General features: G+C 38.7%; 2 protein-coding genes and 2 pseudogenes across 2 annotated transcripts; 2 read left to right on the forward strand and 2 right to left on the reverse strand.

Moving 5' to 3' along the window:
• LOC104700837 (probable disease resistance protein RF45) lies at window positions 1-4,595 on the forward strand. Its single transcript, XM_010416432.2, has 5 exons — window positions 1-201; window positions 832-1,728; window positions 1,838-1,981; window positions 2,204-4,051; window positions 4,196-4,595. The coding sequence occupies exons 2-4, from the start codon at window positions 840-842 to the stop codon at window positions 4,033-4,035; spliced, it is 2,865 nt and encodes a 954-aa protein (XP_010414734.1). The 5' UTR covers window positions 1-201; window positions 832-839; the 3' UTR covers window positions 4,036-4,051; window positions 4,196-4,595.
• Window positions 9,976-14,643, forward strand: LOC104700838 (annotated as a pseudogene).
• Window positions 15,510-16,940, reverse strand: LOC104700839 (annotated as a pseudogene).
• On the reverse strand, window positions 17,247-18,962 carry LOC104704489 (anti-sigma-I factor RsgI6-like). The gene is made up of 3 exons (XM_010420566.2): window positions 18,929-18,962; window positions 18,519-18,829; window positions 17,247-18,441 (listed from the first exon to the last, which is right to left on the reverse strand). The coding sequence occupies exons 1-3, from the start codon at window positions 18,960-18,962 to the stop codon at window positions 17,314-17,316; spliced, it is 1,473 nt and encodes a 490-aa protein (XP_010418868.1). The 3' UTR covers window positions 17,247-17,313.

Raw genomic sequence — 19,164 nt, forward strand, 5'->3', positions numbered from 1 at the left:
ACTTGAACAGTACTCAAACGCTGCAATAATTGAAGATAATAGAAAATGAGTGGATGAAAGTCAGTTGCCGTTTCAAAAAATCAAAGACCTTTGTTATGATTATTACCCAAAAAGAAGAGTGAATGTCTTGCGGCAGTAAGCATCTCTCATATTCCTAAAGAGCGACCAAGAGGAGATCTAGTTCCTTGACGCCATCAAGAGGTTTAATAAATTTTTCTCTTTTATTCTTTGAAAATTTATTTTTCTACCATTGAGATCTTCTGGATCTGNTTTTTTTTTTTTTTTTTGTCTCTGTAATTGCATCAGGGACTACACAAAAGTTGAATATAGTTAAAGATAGTTATCTTATGTTTAATTTGTATGACATCTATAAGCTGAAGAACAAAAATATTGTTGAAGTTTTAGGTTTGTCAAAGAAATCTTAGGATGTATAAAAGGTTTTTAGTGATTCAGGGCCGTGGAAATAATCTTGATTTGAAAAAATTTACACTCTAAACGATAAGTGTTTTCTCATTTTGAATATGTAAATCTATGATAATAAAACTGTTAATGAGACAATATATATTTTAATGGAATATGTATTTTTTACTATATATTTCTATTTTTTTATGTGCATATACCTTCATTTAAAACTTATTTTGCATATGCAAGGCAGGAGTGTCTATGTGAGATACCCAAAATCGATGTGTTTAATATAAAATTCCTCATTGTCCAACTTTAAGATTTAGTAAAAGATGAAATGATGATATTGCTTTGTTTTTACTCTTGGCGATTATGCATGGTCATCAATAGTACGTAACTTGATTTTTTATTTTGATAATGTTTATGTAGAAACAATTATGGCGGCAGAAGCCATAGTTGGGGAACTTACGTCTTTTGGTATACAAAAGCTTTGGGACCTACTAAGCCAAGAATGCGAGCGATTTCAGGGAATCGACGAACAAGTTACTGAACTAAAACGTTATCTAAACTGGTTAAGCTGTTTTCTGAAAGATGCGGATACAAAGAAGCATACATCTGCGATGGTGAGAAATTGTGTTAAAGAAATACAGGACATTGTTTATGACGCGGAAGATATAATTGAAACATATCTTCAAAAGGAAATACTCGGAAAAGCAGGCACCAAGAATCGTATCAGAAGGCTTGCTTGTATTATTCCAGATCGCAGGCAAGATGCATTAGATACTCGAGGCATACTTACGAGGATCTCCACGGTTATAAGTGATATGGAGGGGTTTGGTGTAAAACGAATGATTGTGCAGACTATTACTGATGGAGGGTGTATTCCGCAACATCAACGTGGTATTCAAACATTTTCTAAGGACCATGAAAGTGATTTTGTGGGCTTGGAGGCAAACGTTAAGAAATTGGTTGAACTTTTAGTGGAGAAAGATGACATTCAAATTGTTTCTGTTACCGGGATGGGTGGTCTTGGTAAAACAACCATTGCTAGCCAAGTCTTTAATCATGAGGATGTAAGGAATCAGTTTGAAAGACTCGCATGGGTGTGTGTCTCACAGGAGTTTACCCGGATATCTGTGTGGCAAACGATCTTGCAGAATCTCACATCTAAAGAAAGGAAAGGTGAAATACAGAATATGAACGAAGTTGAACTCCAGGATGAACTCTTTTCATTGCTGGAAAAATCCAAATCACTGATTGTCTTTGATGACATATGGAAAAGAGAAGATTGGGACAAAATCAAGCCAATTTTTCCACCCAGAAAAGGTAACCACTAATTCTAATAAAAAAATGAAAACTACACATACTCATTATTAATGTGTCATTAAGCTCTTTTTGTTTGGTTATCATGAAAAAACGAGTACAAATTTTGCAGGTTGGAAGGTGCTACTTACTTCTCGAAATGATGGTGTCGCAATGCATGATGCAACACATGTCAAATTTAAACCAGAATTCCTAACTGATGAAGACAGTTGGACACTTTTCGAAAGAAAAGCAATGCCAAGAAAAGATGATCCTGGTAAGCATTCAAAGGAAGGGATTTTTTTTTCCATTCTGGATCACGATGAGATATATATATATATATATATATATATATGTGTTTTGGGATGATCGCAAGACAATCTTCTAAGCCCTGAATAATTTGATTGTAGTATACCATTATCACATCCTATGGATCTATATAATATTTGTTTTATGGTTGAAATGAAGTATTACTGATTTGTTTTATGATGTTGTGCAGAATATAAGGTTTATGAGAAGTTGGGTAAAGAAATGGTCAAACATTGTAAAGGACTACCATTGGCTGTCAAAGCGTTAGGCGGTTTGTTAAATGAAGTAAAAAGAGTGGATTATTGGGAAAGATTATCAACGAATATTGGATCTCATAACGTGATTGGAAGAACCAGCGCTAACGATAACTCTATTGACCGTGTATTGTCTCTGAGCTTCGAAGAGTTGCCTGGTTATTTGAAGCATTGTTTCTTGTACCTTGCTCATTTTCCAGAAGATTATGGAATACAGGTAGAGGATTTGGCATATTACTGGGCTGCAGAAGGAATACCACGGCATGGAGAAACCATTAGAGAGGCCGCAGATGGATATATAGAAGAATTGGTGAAGAGAAACATGGTTATTTCTGAAAGAGACGCTATAACTTCAAGATATAAAACATGTCAGTTGCATGATGTGATGAGAGATCTTTGTCTACTTAAAGCTGAAGAAGAGAATTTCGTACACGGTGTTAAGATAAGTGCCTCGACTGCGACCTCTCAATCTCCTTGTAAATCTCGCAGAATCGCAGTACACGGGAGTAATGATGAAACATATCTTCACGAAGGGGATATTCCGAATCCAAAACTTAGATCTCTCTTGTTTATCAGATTCCGCATGCAAGATATGATGTTATCACGTAAGTGCTTTTCAAGGCTACAGTTATTGAGGGTTTTAGATCTCTATTTTCCGAAGTTTAAAGGAGGGAAATTATCATCTAGCATTGGTAAGCTTATCCACTTGAGATATTTGAGTTTACGTGGAGCAGAAGTACACAATCTACCTTCTTCTATGTGCAACCTGAGGAAGCTGCTCTATTTAAACCTAGATGTCTCTTGTAAATCTCTAATCTACATCCCCAATATCTTTCAAGAGATGCGAGAGTTGGCATACCTCTATCTTCCTAAGGAGATGGATAATAAAACAAAGTTGGAATTAGGTAATTTGATCAACCTAGAGACGTTGAAGAATTTCGCAACAAAGCATAGCAGTGTGAAGGATCTTCAACGAATGACAAGGCTCGAGGATCTTTCAATCTTATTCAGCGGCGATGGGTATACGATGAAAACTCTATCCTCATCTTTAAGTGAAATGAGGCACTTGGAATATCTTGCTATAGAAGAAGGTGTTAATGCTCCCAAAAATGACGAAGAAGGATTTGTTTTGGATTGCGTTCATCTCAAAATTCTGGAGATGAAGATATATATGCCAAAGTTACCTGATGAACAACACTTCCCTTCTCACCTTACAACCATAACTCTAACTGATTGTCGTTTGGTAGAGGATCCGATGCCAATTCTAGAAAAATTGGTTCAGTTGAGATCTGTTCATTTACATAGTCAATCTTTCAGTGGGAGGAGAATGGTGTGCTCTGGCGGTGGGTTTCCTCAATTGCGTGGTCTTACAATATTTGGACTAGAGGAATTGGAAGAATGGATAGTAGAAGAAGGCTCCATGCCCCTTCTTCGTGGTCTGTGGATCTGGGGTTGTTCAAAATTAAAGCAGTTTCCTGCTGGTGGGTTTCCTCAATTGGAAATGCTTAGTTTATCTGATTTAGATAACTTGAAAGAGTGGATAGTAGAAGAAGGCTCTATGCCCCTTCTTCATTTTCTTGACATTTTGGATTGTCCAAAACTAAAGGAGCTTCCTAATGGGCTGAGAGTCATTTATTCTTTAAAGAAACTGACTATGGACGAGGATTGGGAGGAGAGATTATCAGAAGGAGGAGAAGATTATCAGAAATTTAAACACATTCCTACTATTGAATTTAGGGCTAAGAGAGAGCGTTTCAGCAATTACTGACGAGACTTGTATAAAGGTACACAAAATTAGTCATTGAGAGAAAGGAATTGTTCTTTTTTAAAAAAATTTGGGCAATTTGATTCATTGTTATTCTCTTAGGACCTTGATCTCCTGAATTTTGTATTCTAGCTACTAAGCTTTGTTTGTGTTTCATTTTCAGGTAAGTGAAAATGTGAAATGCACATGAAGAGCTGCAGTGATGGTGTTCGACGAAATGCCTAACTGGCACTTACATCTCCGGCACTGCACTGTTTTGGTCAATGAGCTTCTTCTGAAGAGAGATTGAGGGTTTTCACGAATTCTGTCTGGTATGACAAACTCATATCATATCTATCCATTACTTCGTTAATTTAGAAAGCTGTGGCATGTCATTCTTCAATTTGAATAGTTCTCTTTTTGTTTTATTTTATTTGTGTGTTCCCAAGCAACTCGGCTTGACTGCTACAATCTTTATCTTTGTTTAAAACTTTGTAATAACTTCGGTAGCTGCTTTGAACTTTTGATTTACTATTTCTTGCAAATGGCCCCTGATTAATAAATTATGCACTCTCAACTATTCATGGTTAAGGTGTTAAGTATTGAGATATCTATAGCTTGATTACACACGCTAACACGCAAAGCCTCTCTTTCTTCCGAGTTTTTCCTTCACTCTTTGCTCTGTTCCACGTCATCAGCTTGTTTCTTCTTCTTTTAAGTAGTACGATGATAAATCGTATTAGGCGGATTCTACGATTCTGTTTCTATCTCAACAGAACTGTTTCTTGGTCCACCAGTTTCGGGAGTTAGATGTAGATATGATATGATTTTATTCTTTGAGATTTTTGTTGATATCGTTTGTTGGTTAATATCTTTTGTCCTTCTATAAAAGCTCTGTAATTGCAACCTTTGAAGATATAGAAAAAGGATTTTCTTCTTTGTTACGATCTCTGAAACTTCATGATATCAGAACCAAACTCTTAAAATTCTTCTCATTATAAACAAGAAACTGAACAACAATGGCGACCGACGGATCAACTACAACGAACCCGACAACGAACCCGATGAATGAAGTTCGACGAACAATCTCACCGTATGACTTAACAGCGGCTGACAATCCTGGAGCAGTCATTTCTCACCCGTTGCTGATGGGAGTGAATTACGACGAGTGGGCTTACGGCATGAAGACAGCGTTGTGCTCGAGAAAGAAATTTGGATTTCTTGACGGCACAATCGCACGACCTGATGAAGGATCTCATGACTTGGAGGATTGGTGGACGATCCAAGCCCTTCTAGTTTCTTGGATCAAGATGTCCATTGACCCAACACTTCGATNTGTTTCTATCTCAATAGAACTGTTTCTTGGTCCACCAGTTTCGGGAATTAGATGTAGATATGATATGATTTTATTCTTTGAGATCTTTGTTGATATCGTTTGTTGGTTGATATCTTTTGTCCTTCTATAAAAGCTCTGTAATCGCAACCTTTGAAGATATAGAAAAATGATTTTCTTCTTTGTTACGATCTCTGAAACTTCATGGTATCAGAGCCAAACTCTTAAAATTCTTCTCATTATAAACGAGAAACTGAACAACAATGGCGACCGACGGATCAACTACAACGAACCCGACAACGAACCCGACAACAAACCCGATGAATGAAATTCGACGAACAATCTCACCGTATGACTTAACAGCGGCTGACAATCCTGGAGCAGTCATTTCTCACCCGTTGCTGATGGGAGTGAATTACGACGAGTGGGCTTGTGGCATGAAGACAGCGTTGCGCTCGAGAAAGAAATTTGGATTTCTTGACGGCACAATCGCACGACCTGATGAAGGATCTCATGACTTGGAGGATTGGTGGACGATCCAAGCCCTTCTAGTTTCTTGGATCAAGATGTCCATTGACCCAACACTTCGATCAAACATCTCTCATCGAGATGTGGCCAAAGATTTGTGGGATCACTTGAAGAAGAGGTTCTCTGTCACGAACGGGCCAAGAATTCAACAGATCAAGGCTGAGCTAGCTTGTTGTCGTCAAAGAGGTTTAGCAATTGAAGCCTACTTCGGCAAGCTGACTCGTATTTGGGACAGCATGGCGAACTACCGACCTTTACGACTGTGTAAGTGTGGAAAATGTGAGTGTGATCTCGGGGCGGTTCAAGAGAAGGACCGTGAAGAAGATAAGGTGCACCAGTTCCTCTTTGGTCTAGACGATGCTGTGTTCCGGACTGTGAGATCAAGTCATGTCTCGCGGATTCCGATCCAACCTATGGAAGAGGTCTACAACATCGTTTGACAGGAGGAAGATCTTGTACGAAATGGCACCAGAAATGTTGAAGAAATTCAAGAGGTTAATGCCTTCGCTGTTCAGACAACACAACCGTTTCGAAGAGAGGAAAGGGACAAAACAGTGTTTTGTAAACACTGTAATCGGGCTGGACACTCCAGTGACAGCTGTTATGGCGTGATAGGATACCCGGAGTGGTGGGGAGATCGTTCAAGGACACGCACCACAACAGCTGCTCGAGGTCGCGGGCGTGGAGGTCCAAATGTAATGGCTGGAAGAGGTCGTGGGAGCACTTCTTTCGCCAATGTTGTGCAAGTTAACCAACCTGGAAGATATGAGACTGCTAACTATGTAATCACAGACAAGGATAGAGATGGTGTCAGTGGACTTAGCGATTCACAGTGCCAAGGGATCAAAAATCTCCTCAATGCTGGCAAATTACCTGACTCCGACAAACTAACTGGTACGTCTTCATTACCTTTCTGGATTATGGACACTAGTGCTTCACACCATTTAACGGGTCGTCTTGATGCCTTAACGGATGTTAAGGATATCATACCAGTTGGAGTTGTGTTAGCTGATGGTAGAGAGAAAGTGGCAGTTAAAGAGGGATTTGTAAGGCTTGGGCCTAAACTGATTCTGCAGTCTATTTACTATATTGAGGGTTTTCACACTGATTTGATTTCGTTTTGCCAATTGATGGATGAGAACCGTTGCATAGTACAGATGGCTGATCATTTCATTATTGTTCAGGACCATTCTACGAGGATGGTGATTGGAGTTAGTAGGCGTATGGGAGGGACTTTCTACTTCCGGAGTATGGAGTTTGCAGCATCTGTAGCAGTTGGAGACAAGGATTCATTTGTTCTCTGGCATAAACGGATGGGACATCCTTCTGCTAAAGTAGTTAGTCTGCTTCCTGTTGTTTCTTCAGTTGTCGCTTCTGAAACTTCAAATAAAGCGTGTGATGTATGTCTCTGCGCTAAGCAAACAAGAATGTCTTTTCCAATAAGTGAGAATAAAACGAAAAACATTTTCGATCTTGTTCACTGTGATTTGTGGGGTCCTTATAGAACACCAACTCATTCTGGAGCTAAGTACTTTCTAATAGTTGTGGATGATTACTCACGGGGAGTGTGGATCTATTTGTTAAATGAAAAATCTGAAGCACCACAGCAACTCAGAAATTTTGTAGCCATGATATCACGACAGTTTCAAACTCCGGTGTGTATCATACGAAGTGATAATGGATCAGAATTTCTTTGTTTGAGTAAGTACTTCAAGGAGCAAGGGATTGTTCACGAGATGTCTTGTGTCGGGACACCTCAACAAAATGGGAGGGTCGAAAGAAAACACAGACATATACTGAATGTTGCCAGGGCGCTTCGTTTTCAAGCTGCTCTACCAATTGAATTTTGGGGTGAATGCGTTTTAACCGCAGCCTATTTAATCAATCGAACACCTAGTATGATTCTGAACGGAGTATCTCCGTATGAACGATTATATGGCGAGAAGCCTAGCTACGAACACGTTCGAGTTGTTGGAAGCTTGTGCTATGCTCATGATCAGTTTCATGGCGGAGACAAGTTTGCGTCTCGGAGCCGGCGTTGTGTTTTCACAGGTTATCCTTATGGTAAAAAAGAGTGGCGCTTGTATGACTTGGAGAAAGAACAGTTCTTTGTCTCTCGTGACGTGGTATTCGTTGAGAACGAATTTCCATTCCAAACAGAGTCGGCTAATGAAATCACCGAAGAAGAGGAGACATCTTCTTACAATATTGCGTCTTTGTTCGTCGAAGAAGATGAACCACGACAATTGGGTCGAATGAATAATTTGGGTCCAACAACTTCTACTAATTCTTGTAGTGGGCCTGTTCCAAGCCCAACTGTGGTCCATGAAGACACAATTCACGATGATGTCGTTTTGAATAATGTGGGTTCTCGTCTTCGTCACTCACCTCCGTCTCCGACGGTTGTAGCTCCTCCACCTCCGCTTCCTCTCCCAAGAGATCAACCCATAATTACGACACATTCGGTTCCCGTCGAAGAGTTGGGTCGAGGTAAGCGTACAAAAACGCAATCTGTGAAATTAAAAGAATTTGTGGTCAACATTGGCAATCCGAAATCGTCAACACCACCAAGCTCTTCTAATTATCCGATTGCTAATTTCGTAAGTTGTGAGCGATTCTCTCCTCAGCATCAGGCGTATTTGGCAGCAATTACCTCTGGTATGGAACCCAAATCGTTTAAGCAAGCAATGGAGGATGAAAAATGGAACAATGCAATGTCGAGTGAGATTGAGGCTCAAGAAAGAAATCATTCATGGGATATAGGTGACTTGCCAAAAGGGAAAAAGACTATTGGGTGTAAATGGGTTTACAAACTCAAATACAAGTCTGATGGCACATTAGAACGGCATAAAGTCAGGTTAGTAGCTCTTGGCAACAAACAAGTTGTAGGGGTTGACTATGACGAAACATTTGCACCAGTGGCTAAAATGGGTACGGTTCGTTTATTTTTGGATACAACAGTGAAGAACAACTGGGATGTTCATCAGATGGATGTATACAACGCGTTTTTACACGGTGATCTTCATGAAGAGATATATATGAAGCTTCCACCGGGTTTCAAAGCCTCTGATCCTAATAAGGTTTGTCGACTTCGAAAATCAATTTATGGTTTAAAGCAAAGTCCGCGTTGTTGGTTCGCTAAGCTCTCCACAGCTTTGAAAGAATATGGCTTCCAACAGAATATTTCCGACTATTCTTTGTTTACCTTGGACACGGGTGAAGCTCAACTACATGTCTTAGTCTATGTCCACGATTTGGTTATTGCTGGTAGCACTCCTCAGGTCATGGCTGCTTTCAAGCAATATCTTTCAACATGTTTTCACATGAAAGATCTAGGTCCTCTGAAGTACTTCTTGGGGATTGAAGTAGCACGAAATGCTAAAGGTATGTATCTCTGTCAGCGAAAATATGCCCTTGACATCATCTCCGATACAGGCTTGTTAGGTGCTAGACCGGTTGCGTTTCCTCTTGAAATAAATCATCACCTTGCCTTGTCTGCTTCCCCATTGCTTCCTTCACCAGCATCGTATAGACGACTTATAGGAAGACTGATTTATCTTGCCGTGACAAGGCCAGACTTAGCATTTTGTGTGCATCTTATTGCTCAGTTTATGCATAAACCACGAGAGGCACATTGGGAATCAGCATTGAGGGTCGTTCGTTACTTGAAAAACAATCCGGGTCAAGGTATTTTGTTGCGATCAGATACACCTTTCGAATTGACTGATTGGTGTGACAGTGATTATGCGAATTGCCCGTTGACTAGAAGGTCCGTGACGGGATACTTTGTTCAACTCGGAGGTTCCCCAATATCGTGGCAAACGAAAAAACAGAAAACGGTGTATCTGTCAAACGAAAAAATTATGTAAGCAATAATTTGTTACTCCTTCTAGAAACTTTCTTTTAATATGATCTTTAGTGACCTTTCTTTTAATATAATCTTTAGTGACAATTTTTATATTCAATTTTTATATTCGACCTCTGAAGTACTTCGTGGCAAACGAAAAAATTATGTAAGCAATAATTTGTTACTCCTTCTAGAAACTTTCTTTTAATATGATCTTTAGTGGCCTTTCTTTTAATATGATCTTTAGTGACAATTTTTATATTCGGCCAACACAAACTCGTACAGTACTCAAACGCTGCAATAATTGAAGATAATAGAAAATGAGTGGATGAAAGTCAGATGCCGTTCAAAAAATCAAAGACCTTTGTTATGATTATTACCCAAAAAGAAGAGTGAATGTCTTGCGGCATTAAGCATCTCTCATATTCCTAAAGAGCGACCAAAAGGAGATCTAGTTCCTTGACGCCATCAAGAGGTTTAGTAAATTTTTCTCTTTTATTCTTTGAAAATTTCTTTGTCTACCATTGAGATCTTCTGGATCTGTACTACTATTTTTTTTTGTCTCTGTAATTGCATCAGGGACTACACAAAAGTTAAATATAGTTAAAGAACAAAAATATTGTTGAAGTTTTAGGTTTGTCAAAGAAATCTAAGGATGTTTTAGTGATTTTATTGCTCACGACCGTGGAAATATTCTTGATTGAAAAAATTTACACTCTAAACGATAAGTGTTTTCTCATTTTGAATATGTAAATCTATGATAATAAAACTGTTAATGACAATATATATTTTAATGGAATATGTATTTTTTACTATATATTTCTATTTTTATATGTGCATATACCTTCATTTAAAACTTATTTTTCATATGCAAGGCGTGAGTGTCTATGTGAGATACCCAAGATCGATGTGAGTAATATAAAATTCCTCATTGTCCAACTTTAAGATTTAGTCAAAAATGAAATCCTGATAGTGCTTTGTTTTTACTCTTGGCGATTATGCATGGTCATCAATAGTACGTAACTTGATTTTTTATTTTGATAATGTTTATGTAGAAACAATTATGGCGGCAGAAGCCATAGTTGGGGAATTTACGTCTTTTGGTATACAAAAGCTCTGGGACCTACTAAGCCAAGAACGCGAGCTATTTCAGGGAATCAACGATCAAGCAGTTACTAAGCTAAAAAGTGATCTAAACTTGTTAAGCTCTTTTCTCAAAGATGCAGATGCAAAGAAGCATACATCTGCGGTGGTGAGAACTTGTGTTGAAGAAATACAGGAAATTATTTATGACGCGGAAGATATAATTGAAACATATCTTCTTAAGGGAAAACTTGGAAAAGCAGGCACCAGGAATCGTATCAAAAGACTTGCTTTCAGTATTCCAGATCGAAGGCGATATGCACTAGAAATTCGAGGCATACGTACAAGGATCGCCGAGGTTACAAGTAATATGCGGAGCTATGGTGTAGAACAGATAACTGTGCAGCTTATTGCTGGTGGAGGGTGTGTTCCGCAGCGTCAACGTGGTATACAAACATTTCCTAACGACCATGAAAGCGATATTGTGGGCTTGGAGGCAGCGTTAAGAAATTGGTTGAACTTTTAGTAGAGAAAGATGACATTCAAATTGTTTCTGTTACCGGGATGGGTGGTCTTGGTAAAACAACCATTGCTAGCCAAGTCTTTAATCATGAGGATGTAAAGAATCAGTTTGAAAGACTCGCATGGGTGTGTGTCTCACAGGAGTTTACCCGAATATCTGTGTGGCAAACGATCTTGCAGAATCTCACATCTAAAGAAAGGAAAGAAGAAATACAGAAGATGAACGAAGCTGAACTCCAGAATGAACTCTTTTCATTGCTGGAAAAATCCAAATCACTAATTGTCTTTGATGACATATGGAAAAGAGAAGACTGGGACAAAATCAAGCCAATTTTTCCTCCCAAAAAAGGTAACCACTAATTCTAATAAAAAAATTGAAAACTACACATACTCAGTAAGCTCTTTGTGTTTGGTTATCATGAAAAAAATGAGTAAACATTTTGCAGGTTGGAAAGTGCTACTTACTTCTCGAAATGATAGTGTCGCAATGCATCACCCAACACATTTCAAATTTAAACCAGAATTCCTAACTGATCAAGACAGTTGGACACTTTTCGAAAGAAAAGCAATGCCAAGAAAAGATGATCCTGGTACGCATTCAAAGGAAGGGATTTTTTTTCTTTACATTCTGGAATCTGGATTACGAGTGATATATATGTTTTGGGATGATCATAAGACAATCTTCTAGGCCCTGAATAATTTGATTGTAGTATACCATTAGCACATCCTAATGATCTGTATAATATTTGTTTTATGGTCGAAATGAAATATTATTTACGTGTTTTATGGATGTTGTGCAGAATATAAGGTTTATGAGAAGTGGGGTAAGGAAATGGTCAAACATTGTAAAGGACTACCATTGGCTGTCAAAGCGTTAGGCGGTTTGTTAAATGAAGTAAAAAGAGTTGAATATTGGGAAAGATTATCTAGAAATATTGGATCTGATAAAGTGATTGGAAGTACCAGCGCTCACGACAATTCTATTGACCGTGTATTGTCTTTGAGCTTCGAAGAGTTGCCTGGTTATTTGAAGCATTGTTTCCTTTTCCTTGCTCATTTTCCAGAAGATTATGAAATACAGGTAAAGTATTTGGCCTATTACTGGGCTGCAGAAGGAATACCACGGCATGGAGAAACCATTGGAGAGGCCGCAGATGGATATATAGAAGAATTGGTGAAGAGAAACATGGTTATTTCTGAAAGAGACGTAATGACTTCAAGATATGAAACATGTCAGTTGCATGATGTAATGAGAGATCTTTGTCTACGTAAAGCTGAAGAAGAGAGTTTCGTACACATTGTTGAGATAAGTGCATCGACTGCAACCTCCCAATCTCTTTGTAAATCTCGCAGAATCGCAGTACACTGGTTTGATAACGAATCATGTCTTCGGCAAGAGGAGATTCAGAATCAAAAACTTAGATCTCTCTTGCTTATCAACAAGATTCCATTCATGTGGTCATATTGGATGGTATCAGGTACTTTCTTTACAAGGCTGCAGTTATTGAGGGTTTTAGATCTCTCTAATGCAAAGTTTAAAGGAGAGAAGTTGCCATCTAGCATTGGGAAGCTTATACACTTGAGATATTTGAATTTATTGGAGGCAAAAGCAACTCATCTACCTTCTTCTTTGAGTAACCTGAGGAGGCTGCTCTATTTAAACCTATATGTCCATGTTGTTGGATCTCCAATCTACATCCCCAATATATTTCAAGAGATGCGAGAGTTGACATACCTCTGTCTTCCGCGTGAGATGCATGATAAAACAAAGTTGGAATTGGGTAATCTAATCAACCTAGAGACCCTGGAGAATTTCTCAACAAAGCATAGCAGTGTGAAGGATCTTTTACGATTGAGAAAGCTTGAGACTCTGTCAATCTCATTCAGCGGCGATAGGTATACGATGGAAACTCTATCCTCATCTCTAAGTGAAATGAAACACTTGGAAAATCTTACTATATGTGATGAAGAGGTTGATGATACTCCGAAGAATGATGAAGAAGGATTTGTTTTGGATTGCGTTCATCTCAAAATTCTGGAGATGAAGATATATATGCCAAAGTTACCTGATGAACAACACTTCCCTTGTCACCTTACAAGCATATATCTAAGATATTGTCGTTTGGTAGAGGATCCGATGCCAATTCTAGAAAAATTGGTTCAGTTGAGATCTGTTAATTTACGTAGTCAATCTTTCAGTGGGAGGAGAATGGTGTGCTCTGGCGGTGGGTTTCCTCAACTGCACACGATAGTATTAGATGGACTAGACGAATGGAAAGAGTGGATAGTAGAAGAAGGCTCCATGCCCCTTCTTCATACTCTCAATATTCGGTATTGTCCAAAATTAAAGCAATTTCCTGCTGGCCGGTTTCCTCAATTGCATGAGCTCGATATATGCGGACTAGAAGAATGGGAAGAATGGATTGTAGAAGAAGGCTCCATGCCCCTTCTTCATACTCTCAATATTTTGGAATGTCCAAAATTAAAGCAATTTCCTGCTGGCCGGTTTCCTCAATTGCATGAGCTCGAAATATGCGGACTAGAAGAATGGGAAGAATGGATAGTAGAAGAAGGCTCCATGCCCCTTCTTCATTCTCTCAATATTTGGTATTGTCCAAAGTTAAAGAAGTTTCCTCCTGCTGGGTTCCCTAAATTGCAGAAGCTTAGATTATTTCAGCTTGAGGAATGGGAAGAGTGGATAGTAGAAGAAGGGTCCATGCCCCTTCTTCATACTCTGGATATTCAATGTTGTCCAAATTTTAAGGAGCTTCCTGATGGGCTGCGATTCATCTATTCTTTAAAGGATCTTCTTATGCCCAGTGAATGGAAGAAGAGAGTATCGGAAGGAGGAGAAGATTATTACAAAGTCCAACATATCCCTTCTGTTCAATTCACCACCAGCCCTTCTGAACCCACAAAAAAAATCCTTAAGAGAACATATGGCTTAAATTCTAGCTATATTACAGGAAAGTGAAATATACATGAAGAGCTGCAGTAATGGTGTTCGACGAAATGACTAACTGATACTTGATCTCCTGCGTTGTTTTGGTCAGTGAGCTTCTTCTTAAGAGAGAATGAGGGTTTTCACAAACTGTGTCTGGTATGAAAACTCATATCACATATATTATCCATTACTTTGTTCATTTAGAGAGTTGTGGCATGTCATTCTTCAATTTGAATAATTCTCTGTTGTGTTTCCTTTTATTTGTGTGTTACCAACCGACTCGGCTTGACTGCTACAATCTTTATCTCCGTATGTAACTTTGGTAGCTGCTTTGAACTTTTGATTTAATATTTCTTGCAAATGGCCCCTAATAAATCAATTATGCACTCTCCACTATTCATGGTTAAAGATGTAGACTTGTGGCTGAGACTATCCTGTCATTTGGAGTTTAGAAGCTTTGATGGTCTTCAACCAAGAGTCTGAGTCATTGTAGAGTTCATAAACAAGTTACTGAGATACAACATCATATGAAAATGTTAATCTTTGCTGAAAGATGCAAATGCCATAAAAGATGAAAGTGAAAGGAGTTTTGATTAACTTGCTTAGTGGTGTATTTCACAGGAGTTTAAAAGAAAATATATCTGTGGCAAAAAAAACTATATATCAAGATTTTTAAGGTAAGTGGATTCTTTATATCAAAACTAGTACATTCTTAAGGTAAGTGGATTTTTAGATAACTAGTAGATTTTTAAGGTAAGTGGATTCTTTATATAAAAAAAAAACTAGTAGTAGTGGATTCTTTCGTTTATCTAAATAAGCTGAGTTTGAGTATTCATATGCCTAGATTTCCTATAGAACACCACTTGCCTTCTCCCCTAATAATGTGTTAGATCTATCTTTACGTCCTTTAGAGGATTGAGGATCCGGTGCCAATTCTTGGGAATTTGCTTCAGTTGAAAGAGGTTAGTTTAGGGATGTATGATGTCTTTGGGAGGAGAACAGTTTGCTCGGGGAGTATTTGAATGGGAAGAGTGGATAGTAGAAACTGAATATTATAGATTGTCGAAAATTAAAGGAGCTTTCTGATGGCTACTGGTGCTCAGCTCAGCAATTAGAGAGTCCGAATCTGGTAAAAATATTATTTCCCAAGATTAAATGGTGCAGATGGCATCGTGGTGAAATACTCTTAATTATGAGTTATGACAATAAGAGATAAGTTGCCTATATGAATGTCTCTGATATCAGCAAATAACTCAGGTAAAGGTGTAATGTGTTCCACCAGTAACTAGGGTCTAGTTCATGATACAGACATACGATACGAGTACACTCTGCTTCAAAAACTATAGGCGAGCATTATTGCAGAAGCCATTTCATTAGGATTTGCATGGACGCAAACATTTAACAAAAATCCAAATAGTAATAACGAAACCAAGAAACAAACGACTCTAAATACCTGGGACAGCCAAAACCTATAAAACAAAACTTAGCTCATGAAGGTCTTAAGATATTTGCGACAACCAAAAAACCTATAAAACCAGACTCATCTTAAGCTTGGTCTTCAGTCTACGTGATAACCTTTGCTGCGAGAACAGACTTATACACAAGGAAATCAGTGTATTCTTGGTACGGCGATTTCGAGAATCTGGTCCCTTTCCAAAACTCTGGTGTAAGGAACCCATATGTCTTCTGAAGACAATCGAACGTAGCCTGCATCGTAACACCAACAACAGCAAAACCACTATTTAATCAATCAATCACATATAATGAAGCAACAATGTCCATCAAATTACGCAATTGAGTTGAAGATCATCAAAAAGAACCACAACCATCTAGAAATTGCAATTGGCTACACTAACAATTACACAACAGCTATTGATACAATGTGAATGTCATTATCACATCATCCTCGCATGACACAACTAAGCAAATGTCAACCAAATCAGATTTGGCAGCTAAACCTAAACAGATGCATCGATCAAATTAGCTATAAAAGGAGGAATCAAAATCAAACCTTGACAAAGTTCCCAAGGGTTTTGGTAGATCCTCTGGAAGAAGTAAAGACATCATCAATACCAGCAAACTGAAGAACCTTCTTAGGAACCCGAGCAGCAACAATACCAGCACCTCTTGGAGCTGGAACCATCCTCACTGTAACAGAACCACATTTCCCAGTAACCTTACAAGGCACAGTGTGTGGCTTCCCAATCTTATTCCCCTAGTAACCTCTCCTCACCGGAACCACTGAAAGCTTAGCGAGAATAATAGTGACCTCCTTGAAACACTTAACACCCAACCCAACATGTCCATTTCCATCACCAACAACAACAAAGGCCTTGAACCGAGTCCTCTGACCAGCTTTGGTTTGTTTCTGAACAGGCATGATTTTCATAACCTCGTCTTTCAAAAAAGGTCCGACTAGTAGATCTATGATTTGGTACTCCTTCACAGGAAGAGAGTGGAGATAGATCTCCTCTAGCTTCTTGATTTTATCATCCTTCGCTAGACCACCCAGTTTGGTCACTGGTAAAGTCGTACCCATTTCTCTTTTTCCGTGGCACGTCGTCCACGACCTCTTGGACCACGATCACGCCCACGGCCACCACTGATTCCAAGACTGAAGCCACCACGGTCACCGCCACGCTCTGCCTGACCTCTCCACCTCTTTCCGCCATTGTCGATGTAGAAAAAAAAAATCCTAGAAACGGCGCTTCAGAAAGAAAAGGTTATTAAAAAAATGTTTGTGGGCTTTTATATTGGGCCTTTTGATATTTTTCTAACCAGTGCCGTTTTGCTGCTAGCTATGTTTTTCAAATTCGAATTAACGTTTGATGACATTTCGTAATTTATGTAGATAGCTTAGGCTTATTTACAACAAGCTTAGAACTGAAGTTACAGTTTTACTCTGATTCATTGTCATCCTAATAAAATTTATTTTGGAAGTAACATTTTATTCACAATAATAAATAAACACCAACACCAAAGTTTCAGCAAATTAAAAAATTTACACATACACATAAACACATGTATTAATATACAAAAGCATCTTTACAGACCTTGAAGATCAACAGTTATAACCTGAGACGAATCTCCCTTTTCAACAACAAACGTTTTCAGAACCTTAGTAGACGAAGTAGTAATCACTTCAACGGCATAGTTTCCATTATACCCTCTAAACGGAAACGCACCGTTTTGATCGATATGTCCATTAGCATGAGAGAGCCAAGCTTTCTTCACTGACAAAAACCTTTTACCAGCTTCATTAACATCTCCTTCGGCATCCACCAAATGAGAGTTGTCTCTGCTCATGAACAGTTCCCAAAACCCCCATAACATTATACCTTCGACCGCTGGATGTCCGAAAGCTTCCCACATCATTACTTCCAAATCATCTGCCCTTATGTGTTCATTGACCGAGGAGACATCAAGTTCCGTGAACCATATCGGTAAACCGAGGATTCCTAGTTTATCTAGAGCTGAACATACGATTGGACCAACCGGACTATCGATATGACCTTGAATCCCTATCCCTCCTACTGGCGCACCCTTTTCTTGCAGGTCAAGAATGTGTTCCGTGTACTTCTCCGGGCATGATTTTGGATCACACCCGTCTTCTATATGGTAATCGTTCACGAACAACGTCGCTGATGGGTCTAGTTGGTGTGCGGATTTGAACATTTCGACTCTTATGTCTTTTCCTAGCTTGTCTTGGTAGAATGATCCATGTAACATCTCGTTATTCACATCGTAATGTTTGAATTTCCCTTTGTACCTGTTTAAAAGACCAGTAAACCGGTTTTGTACCGCAGTGTTTATGTCCGTTTGGTTCATGTTTTGGATCCATTGCTGAACCATTGATTGGACTTCCCAAAAGATACAATGTCCTCTGGTTTCTATGTTGTTGCTACTACACAAGTTTAGCATATCGTCTGCATCTTGGTAGTAAAGCTTCCCTTGCTCTGGTTCCGTCCAGTACCATTTTAACTCGTTACCAAACACCGCCCAGTTAAAGTTTTTCAAGAAGAACTCGACGAAATCTTCGTTGTCCATATTTGTTCTGCTTATGCAAGTTCCAACCGGGAAGCTGTTTCGAATTTGTCGAACTCTAACCATAGCTCCAGACAGTTTGCTTGAATCAACACCAGAAAACTTGAGGGTAACGTCACTCTTACGGATCTGCATTTGATAAAAGTTACTATAATTATAAAGTCTTATGGCACTACACATGAGAGGTTGATAACAGAGTATATTACCTTGTCACATTGTCTTCTCAAATGTTTAATTCTTGCGACTCGATCAACCGGGAAAATCTGCAATCCAGCGACCATAAGATCAATGCCAGAAGAAGGGCCTTGAACATAAACCAAAGCTTTAGAAGGCTGCTTCTCAATTCGGAAAGAACCACCGATCTCATGCCATCTATCATCATTGATCTCGACTTGTCCTCCGTTTACCCATTGGCTATCGATACCAAGTGCGACATTAACATTTTGCGGACTAGTAACGCCAGAACCAACTTTGACCCAAACTGATATTTGGTATGTTAAGAAGAGCTTAAGTTTATCTGTTTATAAAGATCTTTCTTATATTCTTACATAATCTTTGTCTAAAATACTTCCTAAACACTTAGCATTGATCCTAAAAACCTCCTAAGTGGTTGTACCACTATGTGTGTGTAATTTTGGTATCAGAGCCATGGCAGTCTAAACTCTAGCTCTTCTCTTCCAGAAAGGTAATACGCCATAACGTTGTCTTCTACCATGCTAGTATGAAAGTATGCTCTGTGGTTGCCATATTAATGGATCCTCCACATCAGAAATCTAACTATGCTAAGAAAAAACGGTATGGAGAAAAATTTCTATGAGGTTGTAATGCTCGAAGTACCTTGAGGCTTTTAAT

This window comes from Camelina sativa, chromosome 7 (assembly GCF_000633955.1).
Source record: "Camelina sativa cultivar DH55 chromosome 7, Cs, whole genome shotgun sequence".
NCBI classification, from domain to species: Eukaryota; Viridiplantae; Streptophyta; class Magnoliopsida; order Brassicales; family Brassicaceae; genus Camelina; species Camelina sativa.

What these genes read in the sequence shown, in the direction of transcription:
- LOC104704489 (XM_010420566.2), bottom strand. Translation starts at nt 18,962, where the DNA reads ATGGCTCTGATACCAAAATTACACACACATAGTG. An exon ending in AAAATTACACACACATAGTG is followed by an intron (nt 18,830 to 18,928) that starts GTACAACCACTT and finishes CTTTATAAACAG; the next exon opens with ATAAACTTAAGCTCTTCTTA. An exon ending in TGAGAAGACAATGTGACAAG is followed by an intron (nt 18,442 to 18,518) that starts GTAATATACTCT and finishes TATCAAATGCAG; the next exon opens with ATCCGTAAGAGTGACGTTAC.
- LOC104700837 (XM_010416432.2), top strand. Translation starts at nt 840, where the DNA reads ATGGCGGCAGAAGCCATAGTTGGGGAACTTACGTCTTTTGGTATACAA. An exon ending in AATTTTTCCACCCAGAAAAG is followed by an intron (nt 1,729 to 1,837) that starts GTAACCACTAAT and finishes CAAATTTTGCAG; the next exon opens with GTTGGAAGGTGCTACTTACT. An exon ending in GCCAAGAAAAGATGATCCTG is followed by an intron (nt 1,982 to 2,203) that starts GTAAGCATTCAA and finishes GATGTTGTGCAG; the next exon opens with AATATAAGGTTTATGAGAAG.